This window comes from Myxine glutinosa, chromosome 8 (assembly GCF_964187855.1).
Source record: "Myxine glutinosa chromosome 8, kmMyxGlut1.1, whole genome shotgun sequence".
NCBI classification, from domain to species: domain Eukaryota; kingdom Metazoa; phylum Chordata; class Myxini; order Myxiniformes; family Myxinidae; genus Myxine; species Myxine glutinosa.
Window position 1 is genome coordinate 83,918,884 of NC_136268.1, and position 18,108 is coordinate 83,936,991.

General features: G+C 55.0%; 2 protein-coding genes across 3 annotated transcripts in view; one reads left to right on the forward strand and one right to left on the reverse strand.

Moving 5' to 3' along the window:
• Window positions 1-18,028, reverse strand: part of FDFT1 (farnesyl-diphosphate farnesyltransferase 1) — a 119,000-nt gene extending 100,972 nt beyond the window's left edge. The window contains exon 1 of one of the 2 annotated variants that reach the window (XM_068124729.2): window positions 17,683-18,028. In XM_068124729.2, the coding sequence (XP_067980830.2) occupies window positions 17,683-17,781 (99 nt within the window). In that variant the 5' untranslated portion in view covers window positions 17,782-18,028. The remainder of the gene's footprint in view (window positions 1-17,682) is intronic. The other variant, XM_068124730.2, reaches the window with a different exon arrangement.
• The window catches only part of LOC137432649 (F-box only protein 25), a 742,106-nt gene that overhangs the window by 55,663 nt on the left and 668,335 nt on the right, over window positions 1-18,108 (forward strand). The window lies entirely within an intron of this gene.

The window sequence follows — 18,108 nt, forward strand, 5'->3', positions numbered from 1 at the left end:
TAGCACAGTGTACGGTAATGTCATAATGTTAAATCATTTGAGCATTATTATGATAACTGGAAAATTGTTGCATCTCAAATCTACTGATGGGTTTGTAATTTTGTCGAAGGCAGTAGAAATTTGGGAAATTCAGCGCCCCAAAATACCCCTGTATGTGAAATTTAACACTTTCTGCCGGAACTGAACATTCACATGACATTCCAATAATTTATTTTTTTAATGTTTTTTCTCTTTCAGATCCAATGTCGAAATCAAAGAAAACATCGTCAACAATTCCAATGCCAACAGACTGGAACATTTGCGCTCTTTGCCAGAAACGTTCTGAAAATGAACCACTAAGAGATGCATGTAAGGGCAGCAATCAGTCGTGTCTAGACGTCTACGAGAATCTTGCTCAAAATCTCAAGGCATTGAATGATTTAGGTGCCTTGCCTTGCGGGATAAACATTTCCCAACTAGATGATGGTTGCGGTATTGCAGAAACCCTAGCTGCGCATGCTGCCAAATGGCACAAAAACTGTTATGTGCAGTGCAGCAGCTCTCGTGTGGCCAGGGCTGAATCAAGGGAAAGAAAGCAAAGTTCAGACCTTAAACTTGGTGAAGAAACTTACTCGCCTGTTAAGAAAGACTCAGAACAAGTTTCAAATCTCCATCCGTTGAACAGAGTACTGCTAGCACATGTTTCTTTTGTGATAGCATTATCAGTAATGAAGAAATAGTCCACAGAGCGGCAACAAAAAATGTAGATTCCAATGTTCGATTGATGGCAACAGAATTGAGGGATACAAAACTCCTGGCTAGATTGTCTGTAGGTGATATGACGGCATCAGATGCTGTTTATCACAAGAAGTGCATGACTGTTCTCCACACTCGATACAGATCATTTGTAAGAAAGAATGAGGAAGCCAGTTCAAATGAAAATATGCCACCAGAATCAGTAGCTTTGGCCGAATTGATAGCCTATTTGGAAGAAATGAAGTGTACAGATGACAGTTACACTTTCAAGTTAGCCGATCTCACAAAGCTTTATACAGAACGTCTGGCACAACTGGGAGGTGATATCTCAAAGAGGATTAATTCAACTCACCTTAAGGACAAGCTTCTCAGACACCTTCCGCAACTTGAGGCACATAAGAGCAACCATGAAGTGGCACTGTCATTCAAAGAGGACATTGGTGAAGCTTTATTGCATGCTTGTAGACAAAGCTCTGACAACGACGCGGTCATTCTCATGAGAGCTGCCCAGATTGTGCGCAAAGATATTTTGCAAAAGCAATACCAATTCAATGGATCCCTAGTTAACGAATCATATAACAACTCACCACCATCATTGGCAGCGTTGATGGAAATGATTCTTGCTGGTACAAACATACAAAAACAAAACGCAAACAACAAGGGAGGCGTCTCTGTGCAATCCTTAACTCAACTTGTAACATTCAACACTATGAAACGAGGAAGGTTGGAAACTACAGCAGTACGTCACAATTTGAAACGTGAAACATCACTGCCACTTTACCTGGGTCTTCTCATTCATAGCAAAACAAGGAAATGGGATCTCGTTGACGTTCTTTTTCAACATGGTTTGTGTGTTTCCTATGATCGCATACTGGAGGTATCCACAGATGAGGCCAACAGAGTCATAGAAATATACAAACATGACGGCGTTGTGTGTCCAACAAAATTGCGAAGTGGAATATTCACAACAGGCAACCTAGACAACATAGATCACAACCCATCATCAGCATCAGCACAAAGTTCATTTCATGGAACCGCGTTATCACTGACACAACATGTTTCACATGACAAAAGTGGCAGCATTCGAAATCATGAGAATGTCACTGAGAATGAGAACAAACAGCGCTCCAAAACCATAGCCGCCCTTCCTGCATCTTACAGTGATGTGCCTCCTGAAACATTTCCAACTAATAATCCCATTCCAAGAAAACCAAAAGGTCCATCCACTCCAAGTGTGTCCTCCGGAATACAGGACAAAGAAAGTCAGTGGCTTTCGTTTGTACAAAGTCTGCAGGAGAAGGAAGGTCTTGAGAGTGAAGATAATATCTCCTGGTCAGCATACATGGCAAATCTGCAGGTTGAAGTTCCTCGGCCTCCTGCAATTACAGGACTGCTACCTCTGTTCCGCGAGAGTGCTCACACATTGGCAATGGTGAAGCATGGAATGAATTTAATCAAGCAGGCGACAGAACTAGTAAACCCCGGACAAGTTCCAGTTCTGACCGTTGATCAACCACTCTATGCAATTGCAAAGAAGATTCAATGGACTTGGCCAGGTATATATGGTGAAGACAAGTTTGTTGTGATGATGGGAGGACTTCATGTAGAGATGGCCTTGTTGAAAGCGATCGGCAGCTTCCTGGAGGGGAGTGGCTGGGCAAGTGTAATGACCAGTGCTGGTGTAACAACAGAGGGGAGAGCAGATAGTCTTCACAAAGGTTCGCAAATATCGAGGTCACAATGGGCACACCAAGTCACAGTAGCGGCGTTGTACGCTCTGCAGCGAAAGGCATACGATGACTACCGGAAAACATGTGAAACTGAAGATTTACAATCATTTGATCTTTGGAGCAAGAAGATGGCTACAAAGTACCCCCAGTTTTGCTACTGGAATAAAGTCCTGCAGTTGGAGTGTCTTCTCTTGGCATTCATAAGATCACAACGGGAAGCCAACTACACGCTCTATGTGGAGACTCTCACGGCGATCATTCCGTGGATGTTTGCCATGGACCATTACCATTACGCCAGATGGTTGACAGTGCATGTAACAGACCTTCAGGAACTTTCAAACGATTCCATGGATATCCATCGTGAATTTGTCAAGGGGAACTTTGTCACTCAGAAGTCATCACACAAGTTCTCTGCTATGGCACACGATCAGATACACGAACAGCAGAACGCTTATGTGAAAGGTGATGGTGGAGTCATTGGAATTACTGAGAATGAAGGGGCTCTTCGCCGGTGGATGGTAGCTGGTGCAGAAATAGCCAGAATCCTGAATGAGTTTGAGGACCAGTTTCAAAGACAGAGGCAAACTGATGTCCGCCACCACGAACAATTGCCTAGTGTCCAGAAATCCTTTGCATCAGATCTCAATAATGCAATCAGTTCCTTTGAAAAACTTGGAAACCCGTTTGCGGAAGACAGTAATGACTTGTATGTGCTTGACACAAAGGTCATCATGCCTGATGAAGTGATAGCCGCAGTGCGATCCATGGAGGACACTGGCAAAACACAATTTGACGGATTTGTGGGGCAGCGAATCAAGGATCCTTCTGACAATTTCTATGATAGCATTTCAAAGAACAATCTGCCACTGTTGAAATCGAAGCCCAAGAAAACACCTGGAAAGTCTGAGGCGAAGATTACACGTATGAAAAGTAATGTGGAGCTCTTCTCACGAATGTACATTTCTTGCCAAACTAGAGATGGTGATCTTAACACATTTTATGAATATGAGTGTCATGGGTGGCCACCTGCATTGGCTGAAGGTATCAATACAATGCGGCCACCAACCGGCAAGGCTGATCTTTTGCCCTGTTTGGAAGCTTTAGCACAACGTCCTCGTGATGCGCCCAAAGTAGAAGTTCGTATTTTCGATGGGGCTGCCTTAGTCCATCATTTGGAGCCTAAGAAGTGCAACAATGTGATCAGGACATTTGGTGACTATGCACAGAAACAGGTCCTTCCGTACATTGCCCGAAAGTTAAATGAGGGGACTGTGATGCGTGTTGATGTGGTGTGGGACACCTACAGAACGGACAGTCTCAAAGAAGGCACCAGGCTTGGTCGTGGCACTGGCATACCACTCCATGTGACTGAACAGACATCCGTGCCACGAAACTGGAGCAGCTTCCTTCGTGTAGATTCAACAAAAAGACATTATTCAGTTTCCTTGCTGATTCCCTGCAAACGATGCCTATTCCAGAGGGAAAAACACTTCTTACAACCTTAGAAGAAGAGGTTAAATCAAAGCCCCCTTCTGATGTTTCTCAAATTCAACCATGTACGCATGAAGAGGCTGATTCACGAATGATGCTACATGCTTGGCATGCATATCAGCAGGGGTACAGAAGTATCGTCATTCATGCAACAGACACGGATGTGGTTGTGTTGGCTATCGCAATGGCAAGCATTATGGACGGTTGTGCAATGTGGTTGGCATTTGGACATGGAAACTATTTCAGGCACATTGCTGCTCACACTATTGCGACTCACATTGGCCCTGAACGCTCATGGGGGCTTCTATTCCTGCATACTGTTTCCGGATGCGATACTGTTTCTGCCATATGTGGGATTGGCAAAAAGACTGTGTGGAACATATGGAATTCCATGCCAAACTTGGGGGAGGTCTTCAATCATCTCTCACATGCACCAGCGGAAGTAACAGATGATGACATGGACAACATAGAGAGGTTCTTCGTTGTTCTGTACAGTAGAACTTCCCCTCTGAAGAAAGTGAACGAAGCACGCAAGCAGCTGTTTGCTCAGGGAAATCGGCAATCGGAAAATATTCCACCGACAAAAGAGGCACTGCGTCAACATGTGAAGAGGGCAGTCTTTCAGGCCGGTCACATCTGGGGACAGTCCCAAATTGCTAACCCAGAGCTGCCTTCACCTGCAGATTGGGGATGGGCTAAAAATGCAGATGATGTCTGGCATCCATTTTGGACAGTAATGCCAGAGGCGTCAAAAGGGTGCCGAGAGCTGATCAAGTGCAAGTGTAAAAAACGGTGTGCTGGAAATTGCAAATGTTCTGCTGCTAATCTACCATGCACAGAACTATGTTTCTGCTCTGGACAATGCTTCCGAGATGAGCAGTAGGAGAAGTAAAACGGATGGAAAAAAGCTTGCAGCATGTTACGGCTGCCAACTGGTACGAAATATACTTTGAAATGAGCTCTTTGACTTGTTATATGATTTGTCAACTAGGGATCCATTGAATTGGTATTGCTTTTGCAAAGAACCCGGGATTTTCAACATTTCGTCTTGGCGGCCATATTGGAATTCAAAATGGCGGCCATACCATTTGTCAGACATTTCAAATTATTGCCTTATTGAACTCAGCATGTCAACATACCCTTGTGTACAAAATTTGAGCACCACAGGTCATTTAGAACCCAAGATAGGGATTATCAACATTTCGTCTTGGCAGCCATATTGGAATTCAAGATGGCGGCCTGTCCATTGGTCAGACCTCTTGGATCCGCCAATTTTTGAACTCAGCATGTCAAAATACCCCTGTATGCAAAATTTCAAACTTTCTGCCGGATGTGAACATCTCGTGCAATTTTTGTTACATATCTGCCCCACTATGACCATAGGTGCAAATGTTATGGGGGTGTGTAGGCGCACATGTTATGGGGGTGTGTATAGGCGCACATGTTATGTAGGTCTGTATAGGTGCACGTATTACGGAGGTGTGTTTCGGTGCATGCATTATGGAGGTGTGTATTGGTGGAAGCATTGTGGAGGTGTGTATTGGTTAAAGCATTGTGGAGGTGTGTATTGGTGGAGGTGTGTATTGGTGGAAGCATTATGGAGGTGGGTGTAGGTGCATGTGTTATGGAAGTGTGTATAGATGGAAGCATTGTGGAGGTGTGTATTGGTGGAAGCATTGTGGAGGTGGGTGTAGGTGCATGTGTTATGGAGGTGTGTATTGGTGGGAGCATTGTGGAGGTGTGTATTGGTGGAAGAATTGTGGAGGTGTGTATTGGTGGAAGCATTGTGGAGGTGGGTGTAGGTGCATGTGTTATGGAAGTGTGTATAGATGGAAGCATTGTGGAGGTGTGTATTGGTGGAAGCATTGTGGAGGTGGGTGTAGGTGCATGTGTTATGGAGGTGGGTGTAGGTGCATGTGTTATGGAAGTGTGTATAGGTGGAAGCATTGTGGAGGTGTGTATTGGTGGAAGTATTGTGGAGGTGGGTGTAGGTGGAAGCATTGTGGAGGTGTGTATTGGTGGAAGAATTGTGGAGGTGTGTATTGGTGGAAGCATTGTGGAGGTGGGTGGAGGTGGAAGCATTGTGGAGGTGGGTGTAGGTGCATGTGTTATGGAAGTGTGTATATCTGGAAGCATTGTGGAGGTGTGTTTTGGTGGAGGTGTGTATTGGTGGAAGCATTGTGGAGGTGTGTATTGGTGGAAGCATTGTGGAGGTGGGTGTAGGTGCATGTGTTATGGAAGTGTGTATAGATGGAAGCATTGTGGAGGTGTGTATTGGTGGAAGCATTGTGGAGGTGGGTGTAGGTGCATGTGTTATGGAGGTGGGTGTAGGTGCATGTGTTATGGAAGTGTGTATAGGTGGAAGCATTGTGGAGGTGTGTATTGGTGGAAGCATTGTGGAGGTGGGTGTAGGGTAGGTGCATGTGTTATGGAAGTGTGTATAGATGGAAGCATTGTGGAGGTGTGTATTGGTGGAAGCATTGTGGAGGTGTGTATTGGTGGAAGCATTGTGGAGGTGGGTGTAGGTGGAAGCATTGTGGAGGTGGGTGTAGGTACATGTGTTGTGGAAGTGTGTATAGGTGGAAGCATTGTGGAGGTGTGTATTGGTGGAAGCATTGTGGAGGTGGGTGTAGGTGCATGTGTTATTTGAGGTGTGTATTGGTGGAAGCATTGTGGAGGTGTGTATTGGTGGAAGCATTGTGGAGGTGTGTATTGGTGGAAGCATTGTGGAGGTGGGTGTAGGTGCATGTGTTATGGAAGTGTGTATAGATGGAAGCATTGTGGAGGTGTGTATTGGTGGAAGCATTGTGGAGGTGTGTATTGGTGGAAGCATTGTGGAGGTGTGTATTGGTGGAAGCATTGTGGAGGTGGGTGTAGGTGCATGTGTTATGGAAGTGTGTATATGTGCACGCCTTATGGAGATGTGTATTGGTGCACACATTATCGAGATGTGTACAGGCGCAGGTATTATGGAGGTGGGTGTCGGTGCACATGTTTAATATGAAGGTGAAGGAGCTGTGCTCCAACGCGAGTCGAAAGAATTGACGCGACCAAAGACGGAAATTCGTCCGAGTTGCTTTATTAAACGTATCAAACTCGGGTACTCTGAAAAGCCCGTTTATCGGGCAGCAATATATATACACATTTATGCCGGAGCGTTTGCCCGGGAAAAGTGAGACCGGGCATGCCCGGGTGTCAAGGGCGAGTCCTGGAAAGGCGAGTCTGGACATGCCCGGGCGGCCTGGCAAGTCGAGGCTGGGTGTGCCCGGGCGCTCTGGGCGAGCCCTGGAAAGACGAGAGCGGGCATGCCCGGACGCTCTGGGCGAGCCCTGGAAAGGCGAGAGCGGGCATGCCCGGACGCTCTGGGCGAGCCCTGGAAAGGCGAGAGCGGGCATGCCCGGGCGTTCCGGGCGAGCCCTGGAAAGGCGAGAGCGGGCATGCGCGGGAACGACGAGACCGGGCATGCCCGGGAGGTTCGGGCGTGCCCGGGAACAGCGAGTCCGGGCATGCCCGGGAGAGGCGCGTCTGGGCCCGTCCGGATGAGCCCGGCATGGCAATTGCGCCCTGGCCGCGTCCTGGCAGGTGCAAGGCAATTGTGTACATCCAGCGGGAACCACTACACACGCCCCTCTAGAATCGACCTGCACCTGCAGGGTCAATTTAAGGGGGGTCCGGATGACCCGGCCGAAGCGACCCCTGGAGGGTCGTGGGGGGGGTCCGATGTGGTGGTGGGTGGTCGAGCGGGGGGAACTGTGGACGGGGGGCGGCCTCGCCGCGGAGGAAGGGCCAACCGTGGTGGTCGGTCGACGTCCAGGTGCGCCGGTTTGAGGCGGTCCACAGAAATCCGGTCCGACCGGCCGCCGAAGTCGACGACGAATGATATGTCGCCCCATCGCAGGACTCGGAAGGGCCCGTCGTACGGCGGCCGGATTGGCCCCCGGTGTGCATCATGACGCACAAAGACGTACTCTGCTGTGCGAAGTGCCGGGGGGACGTAGGACTGGGGGCCACCGTGGCGGGACGTTGGCACGGGGGCAAATCGTCGGGCGGCCTCCTGGAGGTCCGAGCGCTGGTGTGCGGCGGACCAGGGACTGGTAGTGTCGGGCACGAACTCGCCCGGGACGCGGAGCGGCTGGCCGTAGACGAGCTCGGCGGTGGATGCCCGGAGGTCCTCCTTGGGGGCCGTGCGGAGGCCCAAAAGGACCCACGGCAGCCGGTCGGCCCAACCGTCGTCCTGAAGGCCGGCCATGAGTGCGGCCTTCATGTAGCGGTGAAACCGCTCGCACAACCCGTTGGCTTGGGGGTGGTAGGCCGTGGTGCGGTGCAGCGTGACCCCCAACGAGTGGGCGACCGCGCCCCAAAGTTCGGACGTGAACTGTGGGCCGCGGTCGGACGAGATGTCCGCCGGTGCGCCGAAGCGCGTGACCCAGGTGGCGATGAACGCCTGCGCCACGTCGGTGGTGGTGGTGGAGGTGAGGGGCACGGCCTCCGGCCACCTGGTGGTCCTGTCCACCATGGTGAGCAGGTGGGTGAACCCCCGCGATGGGGGCAGGGGACCCACCAGGTCCACGTGGACGTGGTCGAAACGCCACCCAGGCACGGTGAAAGGTGCCAGCGGGGCCTGGGTGTGGCGGTGGCCCTTGGCCCGCTGGCAGGCCGTGCAGGCGTTGGCCCAGTCGCGGACGTCCCATTGAAGGCCGTGCCAGACTAAACGCGCCGACACCAGCTTCTGAGCAGCTTTCCGGCCCGGGTGAGAAAGGCCGTGGATGGAGGCGAAGATGCGGCGCTGCCAGGTAACGGGCACAATGGGGCGAGGCTGGCCCTGGGAGACGTCGCAGAGCAGGACAGTGTCCGCGAAGGGGATGTCGGCCAGGCGGAGGCCCGTGTCCGCCGCCCGGAGGGCCTGCACCGAGGTGTCGGTGGTCTGGTCGGCCGCCATGAGCGCGAAGTCCACGCCGAGGTGGACCGCGTTCGCGCTGGCCCGAGAAAGACAGTCGGCCACGGCGTTGTCTTTGCCGGCGACGTGCCGGATGTCCGTGGTGAATTCCGACACGGCAGAGAGGTGGCGCTGCTGGCGGGCCGACCACGTCTCCGTGACTTTGGCCATTGCGTAGACCAACGGCTTGTGGTCGACGAAAGCCGTGAACGGGCGGCCCTCCAGGAGGTGTCGGAAATGGCGAACGGCCAGGAATAGACCGAGCAGCTCGCGGTCGAACGTGCTGTATTTTAACTCATTCAGCCGGAGTTGCCGGCTGAAAAAAGCGAGTGGCTACCAAACCCCGTCCACCCATTGTTCATGGACGGCGCCCACCGCGTAGTTGGAGGCGTCCATAGTGAGGGCGATGGGCGCGTTGAGCACCGGGTGAGCCAGCAGCATTGCGTCAGTGAGGGCCCGCTTTGCGCTCGCGAAGGCCGCGTCCATGGCCGCGGACCAAACGATGTCATGCTTGGCCGGCTTGCCTCGGAGGGCCTCGTAAAGGGGCCGCATGAGCTGAGCAGCGCGGGGCACGAATCGGTGATAAAAATTCACCATGCCGAGGAACTCTTGTTGGGCCTTGATGGAGCGGGGACGCGGGAACGTGGTGATGGCCTCGACCTTGGTCGGCAGCGGCACGGCCCCGGTCTTGGTGATGCGGTGGCCCAAAAAGTCAACGGTCATCGTGCCGAAGTGGCATTTGGCCGGGTTGACAATTAAGCCGTGCTCGCTGAGGCGACCGAACAGTGTTCGGAGGTGGAGGAGGTGGTCGGCACGGGACGTGCTGGCGACGAGGTTGTCGTCCAGATAGACGAAAATAAATGGCAGGTCGCGCACACGCCGTCCGTCAAGCATTGGAATGCCTGGGCCACGTTCTTGAGGCCAAACGGCATCCTCAAAAATTCGAACAGGCCGAACGGCGTGATGATGGCCGTCTTCGGGACGTCGGCCGCCCGGACAGGTACCTGGTGGTATCCCCGTATCAGGTCAATTTTTGAAAATATGACCCGTCCCGCCAAACGGGCGGAAAAGTCCTGGATGTGCGGGATCGGGTACCTGTCGGGGGTGGTAGCGTCGTTGAGGCGGCGGTAGTCACCACACGGGCGCCATCCGCCCCCCGGCTTTGGCACGATGTGCAGTGGTGAGGCCCACGCGCTATCGGAGCGCCGCACAATGCCGAGGCGCTCCAACACGTCAAACTCGGCCTTTGCCACGGCGAGCTTGGCCGGGTCGAGGCGGCGGGCCCTGGCGTAGACCCGCGGGCCCGTAGTGGGTATGTGGTGCTCGATCCCATGCCGCACTGCGACGGCCGATAACGTCGGCCGCGTGAGGGCCGGGAATTCCGCGAGCAGGCGAGCGAACTCGTTCGCCGTCGGGAGGGCGCATGCCAGTTCGGTCGGCGCGGAGCTGCTCATCATACATGCCAGGGAGCTGAAGGTCTCGGCGTTGACAAGGCGACGTTGTTTGACGTCGACCAGCAGCTCGTGCGCGCAGAGGAAGTCGGCGCCCAGCAAAGCCATGGGGACACTGGCGGTCACAAAGGTCCACTGAAAGCGCTGGCTGCCGAAGCAGAGGGTGACGTCGCGCGGGCCAAAAGTGCGTATGGCCGAGCCATTAGCAGCGACCAAAGAGGGGCCGCAAACGGCGTTCCGCCTGTCCTGCTCGGAGGCGGGTATGACGCTCAGTTGGGCGCCGGTGTCACAAAGGAAACGCCGCCCGGACGCTTTGTCCCGAATAAAAAGCAAGTTGCCCGAGTGGCCGGCGCTCATGGCTGGGAATGAACGCCGGCCCGGCCGTTTCCCGACTTGCCGAAAGTGCACGGGGGTCGGCATGTCCGAGCATGTCCGATGTCGGCATGTCCGATGCAGTTTGGCCTCCAACCGCGCAGGGTGCTCGGGCGTCGTGGGCGTCGCCTCGGATGGCGGCGGGCTCCAGGGAGCCACTCCGATGTGCTGGCCCGCCGAGGAGATCTTGTCGGCTTCCCTGGCGAGGGCGCGGGGATCTGTGACCGACGTGCCAGCCAGGGCGAGGCGTACCGGGTGAGGCAGCTGGCGAAGGAACAGCTCGCGGAACAGAAAATCCGGAGAGTGCTCGCCGAGCAACGAGAGCATATAGTCCATGCGCTCGGACGGGCGCGTGTCGCCGAGCTCGGGCGCGTCATACTTGTCAGCAGCCGGCGGGTGCTCGAGGAGGCTCAGGGCGCGGGCCGCGGTGGCGGAACCGAGCGCTGCCACGACATGGTGGAAGCGGGTGTCGTCCGCGGTGATGCCTCGCAGGGCGAAGTGGGAGTCCGCCTGGGCGAGCCCTGGAAAGACGAGAGCGGGCATGCCCGGGAACGACGAGACCGGGCGTGCCCGGGAGGTTCGGGCGTGCCCGGGAACAGCGAGTCCGGGCATGCCCGGGAGAGGCGCGTCTGGGCCCGTCCGGACGAGCCCGGCATGGCGATTGCGCCCTGGCCGCGTCCTGGCAGGTGCAAGGCGATTGTGTACATCCAGCGGGAACCGCTACAAAGGTGTGTATAGGTGTACACATTTAATATGATGTGTGTATAGGTGCACACATTTAATATGAAGGGTGTATAGGTGCACACATTTAATATGAAGGGTGTGTATAGGTGCACACATTTAATATGAAGGGTGTATAGGTGCACACATTTAATATGAAGGGTGTATAGGTGCACACATTTAATATGAAAGTCTGTATAGATGCACACATTTAATATGAGGGTGTGTATAGATGCACACATTTAATATGAGGGTGTGTATAGGTGCACACATTTAATATGAAGGGTGTATAGGTGCACACATTTAATACGAAAGTCTGTATAGATGCACACATTTAATATGAGGGTGTGTATAGATGCACACATTTAATATGAGGGTGTGTATAGGTGCACACATTTAATATGAGGGTGTGTATAGATGCACACATTTAATATGAAGGGTGTATAGGTGCACACATTTAATATGAAGGGTGTGCTTAGGTGCACACATTTAATATGAGGGTGTGTATAGGTTTGCACACATTTAATATGAGGGTGTGTATAGGTTTCCACACATTTAATATGAGGGTGTGTATAGGTTTCCACACATTTAATATGAAGGGTGTATAGGTGCACACTTTAATATGAGGGTGTGTATAGGTGCACACATTTAATATGAGGGTGTGTATAGGTGCACACATGTTTAATATGAAGGGTGTGTATAGATGCACACATTTAATATAAAGGGTGTGTATAGGTTTCCACACATTTAATATGAAGGGTGTATAGGTGCACACATTTAATATGAGGGTGTGTATAGGTGCACACATTTAATATGAGGGTGTGTATAGGTGCACACATTTAATATGAAGGGTGTATAGGTGTACACATTTAATATGAAGGGTGCATAGATGCACACATTTAATATGAAGGTCTGTATAGATGTACACATTTAATATGAAGGGTGTGTATAGGTGCACACATTTAATATGAAGGGTGTATAGATGCACACATTTAATATGAAGGGTGCATAGATGCACACATTTAATATGAGGGTGTGTATAGGTGCACACATTTAATATGATGGTGTGTATAGGTGCACACATTTAATATGAAGGGTGTATAGGTGTACACATTTAATATGAAGGGTGCATAGATGCACACATTTAATATGAGGGTGTGTATAGGTGCACACATTTAATATGATGGTGTGTATAGGTGCACACATTTAATATGAAGGGTGTATAGGTGTACACATTTAATATGAAGGGTGCATAGATGCACACATTTAATATGAGGGTGTGTATAGGTGCACACATTTAATATGAAGGGTGTATAGGTGTACACATTTAATATGAAGGGTGCATAGATGCACACATTTAATATGAGGGTGTGTATAGGTGCACACATTTAATATGATGGTGTGTATAGGTGCACACATTTAATATGAGGGTGTGGCGGACACAAAAGCCCACTGGCGTGGTGACATCATTCCGCGCACCAAGCGGGCGGTGGCCACGCACCAGGGGTAGGCGTGGCCTCATGATATACACCGGGCGCCCAGCCCGGGACAGTACAGTGTTACAGTGTAGTCTTACAATAAAGACATTTATAAATTATATGTTACCGCTTGTCCGCTTCCTCCTTGCTCACAAGCAGCGCGCGTAACGCCGCGCTTTACTGGTGACCCTCGACGTTGGATCCGCCGAAGCGATCCTTCCGAACACGACGCCATGGCATTGGCGATTAAACTTCCCGAGTTTTGGGAGGCCCAGGCCGAGGTCTGGTTCGTTCAAGCCGAAGCCCAGTTTCAGCTTCGGCGCCTCACCAACGACGACCTGCGCTACTGCCATGTCGTCGCCTCCCTCGGGCCCGGCACGGCCGCTCGAGTTGTGTCCGTCCTTCGCCACCCACCGGACGGCCACAAGTACGAGACACTCAAGCGGCTACTCCTAGCCACGTTCGGCCTCACGGACGACGCACGCGCCGATCGCCTCCTGGATCTCCCCGAGCTCGGTGAGACGCGCCCGTCGGTCCGAATGGACCATATGCTGTCACTGTTGGGCGACGAAGCCCCCGGTTCGCTATTCCGGGCGCTTTTCCGGTGCCAACTTCCAGCGCAGGTTCGCCTTGCGTTGGCCGGGACCGAGCTAACGGAACGCCGAGCATTGGCAGCCGAGGCGGACAGGTATTTCGCCGCTTCGGACACGCGGGCGAGCGTCGGCGTGGTCTTCACGGCCCTCGACGCTGATGTTCAGCAGCACGCTGATGTTCAGCAGCACGCTGATGTTCAGCAGCACGCTGATACGCGCCTCGTGAGCGCCGCCACGCCCCGCCCACCGCCGCGGCGAAAACCGCCACCGCGGGGAAACCCGCCAACTCCACCGGCCTGGCGGAGCCAGCCGCGCTCCTCCAGCTCCACCACCTGGTGCTGGTTCCACACCAAGTTCGGCCACGAAGCTCGGCGGTGTCATCCGCCATGCTCCTTCCACGGGTCGGGACACGCCCGGGCCGGCGCTCAATAGTGGCGATGAGCGCCGGCCGTTCGAACAGCCTGCTGTTCATAACGGACACCTTCTCCGGGCTACGTTACCTGTGCGACACGGGAGCGCAGGTGAGTGTCATTCCCGCCGGCACGTCAGACAAGCACGCCGCGGGTGGGGGCCCCGCGCTGCTTGCCGCGAACGGGACGCCCATCCGTACGTACGGAAAACGCTGCCTCTCTCTGCGGTTTGGAGGGCAGGTTTTCCGATGGACGTTCGTCACTGCCGACGTGCCCATGGCACTGCTTGGCGCGGACTTCCTGTGCGCTAATGGGCTCCTGGTCGACGTCAAGCGCAGACGGCTTGTCCAGGCCGAGACGTTCAGCTCGCTCGCTTGCGCGTTGCCCAGCTCAACGAGCGGCTTGCCAAGCGGCTTGCCGAACGATTCGGTTCCGGCCACGTTGGGCTGTACGCTTCCGGCAGCGGACGCATTCACCCGCCTCCTCGCCGGCTTCCCGGCCCTCACGCGGCCCACCTTCTCGGCGGGGGCCGTCAAGCACGGGGTGGCCCATCACATCCCCACCGTCGGGCCACCGGTCTACGCCCGGGCACGCCGCCTCGAGCCGACGAAGCTGGCGGTGGCAAAAGCGGAGTTCGCTACCCTGGAGCGACTCGGCATCGTGCGGCGCTCAGAGAGCGCTTGGGCGTCGCCGCTGCACATCGTGCCGAAGCCCGGCGGGGGATGGCGACCGTGCGGGGACTATCGCCATCTCAATGACGCTACGACTCCCGACCGCTACCCCGTCCCCCACATTCAGGACTTTTCCGCCCGTTTGGCGGGCAGGTCCTTCTTCTCGAAGGTGGACCTCATACGCGGCTACCATCAGGTCCCCGTCAGGCCGGAGGACGTCCCGAAGACGGCGGTCATCACGCCATTCGGACTCTTCGAGTTCCTGCGCATGCCCTTCGGTCTGAAGAATGCGGCTCAGGCGTTCCAGCGACTGATGGACAGCGTCCTGCGTGACTTGGATTTTGTCTTTGTCTACCTGGACGATATCCTCATCGCCAGTGCGTCCCGCGAAGAGCACCTACGCCACCTCCGCACGCTCTTCGAATGCCTGGGCCAGCATGGCCTAATTGTGAACCCCGCAAAGTGCCGGTTCGGCGCCACCACAATCGATTTTCTGGGGCACCGTGTCACCAGGCACGGAGCCGTCCCCCTGCCGGCCAAGGTGGAGGCGGTGAAGGGGTTTCCGCGCCCCCGCACGATCAGAGGGCTGCAGGAGTTCCTGGGCATGGTGAACTTTTACCATCGGTTCCTGCCCCGTATCGCCCAGCTCCTGCGCCCCCTGCACGAAGCTCTCCGAGGTAAGCCGGGCAAAGGCGACGTTACCTGGACCGAGCAGATGGACACGGCGTTCACGGGCGCGAAGCTCGCCTTATCTAACGCCACCATGCTCGCGCACCCGGCGCCCGATGCACCGATCGCCCTCACCACCGATGCCTCGGACTACGCGGTGGGCGCGGTGCACGAGCAATGGGTGCGTGGAGCTTGGCAACCGCTGGCGTTCTTTAGCCGGCAGCTTCGCCCGCCCGAACGCCGTTACAGTACCTTTGACCGCGAGTTGCTCGGACTTCACTTGGCGGTCAGGCACTTCCGCCATCTGCTCGAGGGCCGTGCGTTCACTGCCTTCGTCGACCACAAGCCGTTGATCTTCGCGATGGGCAAGGTCACCGAGCCGTGGTCGGCCCGGCAGCAGCGTCACCTCTCGGCCGTGTCCGAGTACACGACGGACATCCAGCACGTCGCGGGGAAGGACAACCCGGTGGCGGATTGCCTTTCCCGGGCCGTCGCCCACGCAGTCCACCTCGGCATCGACTATGCCCGGATGGCAGCGGACCAGGCCGCTGACCCCGACGTCCAGGCCTTGCGGACCGCCGTCACGGGCCTCCGCGTCACCGAGGTGCCGTTCGACGGCGCGGGCGCGGCCCTCTTGTGCGACGTCTCTCTCGGGCGTCCTCGCCCCATCGTGCCCGCGGGCTGGCAGCGCCAGGTGTTTGACGCCATCCACGGCTTGTCCCACCCGGGCGCGAGGGCCTCCCAAAGGCTGATCGCCGACAAGTTCGTCTGGCATGGCCTCCGGAAGGCCGTCCGCGGCTGGGCCAGGACGTGCCTCGCGTGCCAGCGCGCCAAGGTGCACCGGCACACCCAGGCCCCGTTGGCCCCGTTCACGGTGCCGGAACGCCGGTTTGACCACGTCCACGTGGACCTGGTGGGACCTCTGCCCCCCTCGCGGGGTTTCACCTACGTCCTCACCATGGTGGACCGCACCACCCGGTGGCCGGAGGCCGTGCCCTTGGCATCGACAACGGCGGCCGATGTCGCGCAGGCTTTCATCGCCACCTGGGTCGCCCGGTTCGGCGCCCCCTCAGACATCTCATCCGACCGCGGCCCCCAGTTCACCTCGGAGCTCTGGGGGGCGGTTGCGCAGGGGCTCGGGGTCCGGCTGCACCGAACCACGGCCTACCACCCCCAGGCTAACGGCCTGTGTGAGCGATTTCACCGCTCATTGAAGGCCGCGCTCCGGGCCACCCTCCGCGACGGCGGCTGGGTCGACAGGCTCCCCTGGGTCCTGCTGGGCCTCCGGACGGCGCCCAAGGAGGACCTGCGCGCATCCGCGGCGGAGTTGGTCTTCGGGCAACCGCTGCGGGTGCCGGGCGAGTTCCTCCCCAACTCCACGGCACCATGGTCCGCGGCACAGCAGCGCTCCGCTCTGCAAGAGACCGCCCAGAGGTTCGCCCCGGTGCCAACGGCATGCCACGGGCACCCACCGACGCACGTCGCCCCGGAGCTTCGCACGGCGGAGTACGTCTTCGTCCGCCACGATGCCCATCGGACACCACTGCGGCCTCCATACGACGGGCCTTTCCGCGTGCTGGAGACCGGGGCGAAGCACTTCACCCTGGACATCGGCGGTACTCCTGACCGCGTTTCGGTAGACCGCCTCAAGCCGGCCCACCTCGATGTGGACCATCCACCGCCAGTGGCCCGACCCCCACGTCGGGGCCGACCTCCTGCGGGCGGACCCCCGGCACCGCCCAGCCCCGCCGCCACGCCGCCCCCCGGTCCTGCACCCATCCCAGGGGCAGCCAGGGGCATCCCACCTGGCATCCCTGCACCCCGGACGCCGCCGATCGCCAGGGGGCGCTTCGGCCGGGTCATTCGTCTGCCCCGCAAACTGGCCCTCCAGGTGCGCGGGAATTCTGGGGGGGCGCGTGTGGCGGACACAAAAGCCCACTGGCGTGGTGACATCATTCCGCGCACCAAGCGGGCGGTGGCCACGCACCAGGGGTAGGCGTGGCCTCATGATATACACCGGGCGCCCAGCCCGGGACAGTACAGTGTTACAGTGTAGTCTTACAATAAAGACATTTATAAATTATATGTTACCGCTTGTCCGCTTCCTCCTTGCTCACAAGCAGCGCGCGTAACGCCGCGCTTTAAGGGTGTGTATAGATGCACACATTTAATATGAAGGGTGTGTATAGGTTTCCACACATTTAATAAGAAAGGTGTATAGGTGCACACATTTAATATGAAGGTCTGTATAGATGCACACATTTAATATGAAGGGTGTGTATAGGTGCACACATTTAATATGAAGGGTGTATAGGTGCACACATTTAATATGGAGACGTGTGTAGGTGCACGAGTTTAATATGAATGTGTATATAGGTGCACGTGTACGACGTACAGAGTGAGAGAAGGTCGGGACGTCGACTCACCTTATCAGTTTTGGGAACAAGTCCATTGCATCCCCTCACCTTGAACAGTAAGAGGTTCAACACCTCCTCGGGGTGTCCCAGGGACTTCAGGAAATCCATGACGTTAAAATAGGATTCTTCACGCGCCAAACCGCAGAGTTTACAAGATTAATTTACAAACAAAGCCGACTCGAAGCTCCAAAAAGATTATAAAGTTACAAAGGAAACAATAACCTCCCAAGCGAGATGAATGAGCGTCAATAGGAATGATTAATGAAGAACAATATCCACTTGGTGATGTGCGAAGCTTTTTCAAACCCGAATTTAAAAATCCGACTTTGGGACACACACTGCACACACGCCAGTCAACGGAGCCTTTTGATTGGTCAGCAGAGCTCGTGCGATGATGACGAACTTTCTGGGAGATCCACGTTCGTTTTCATTGGC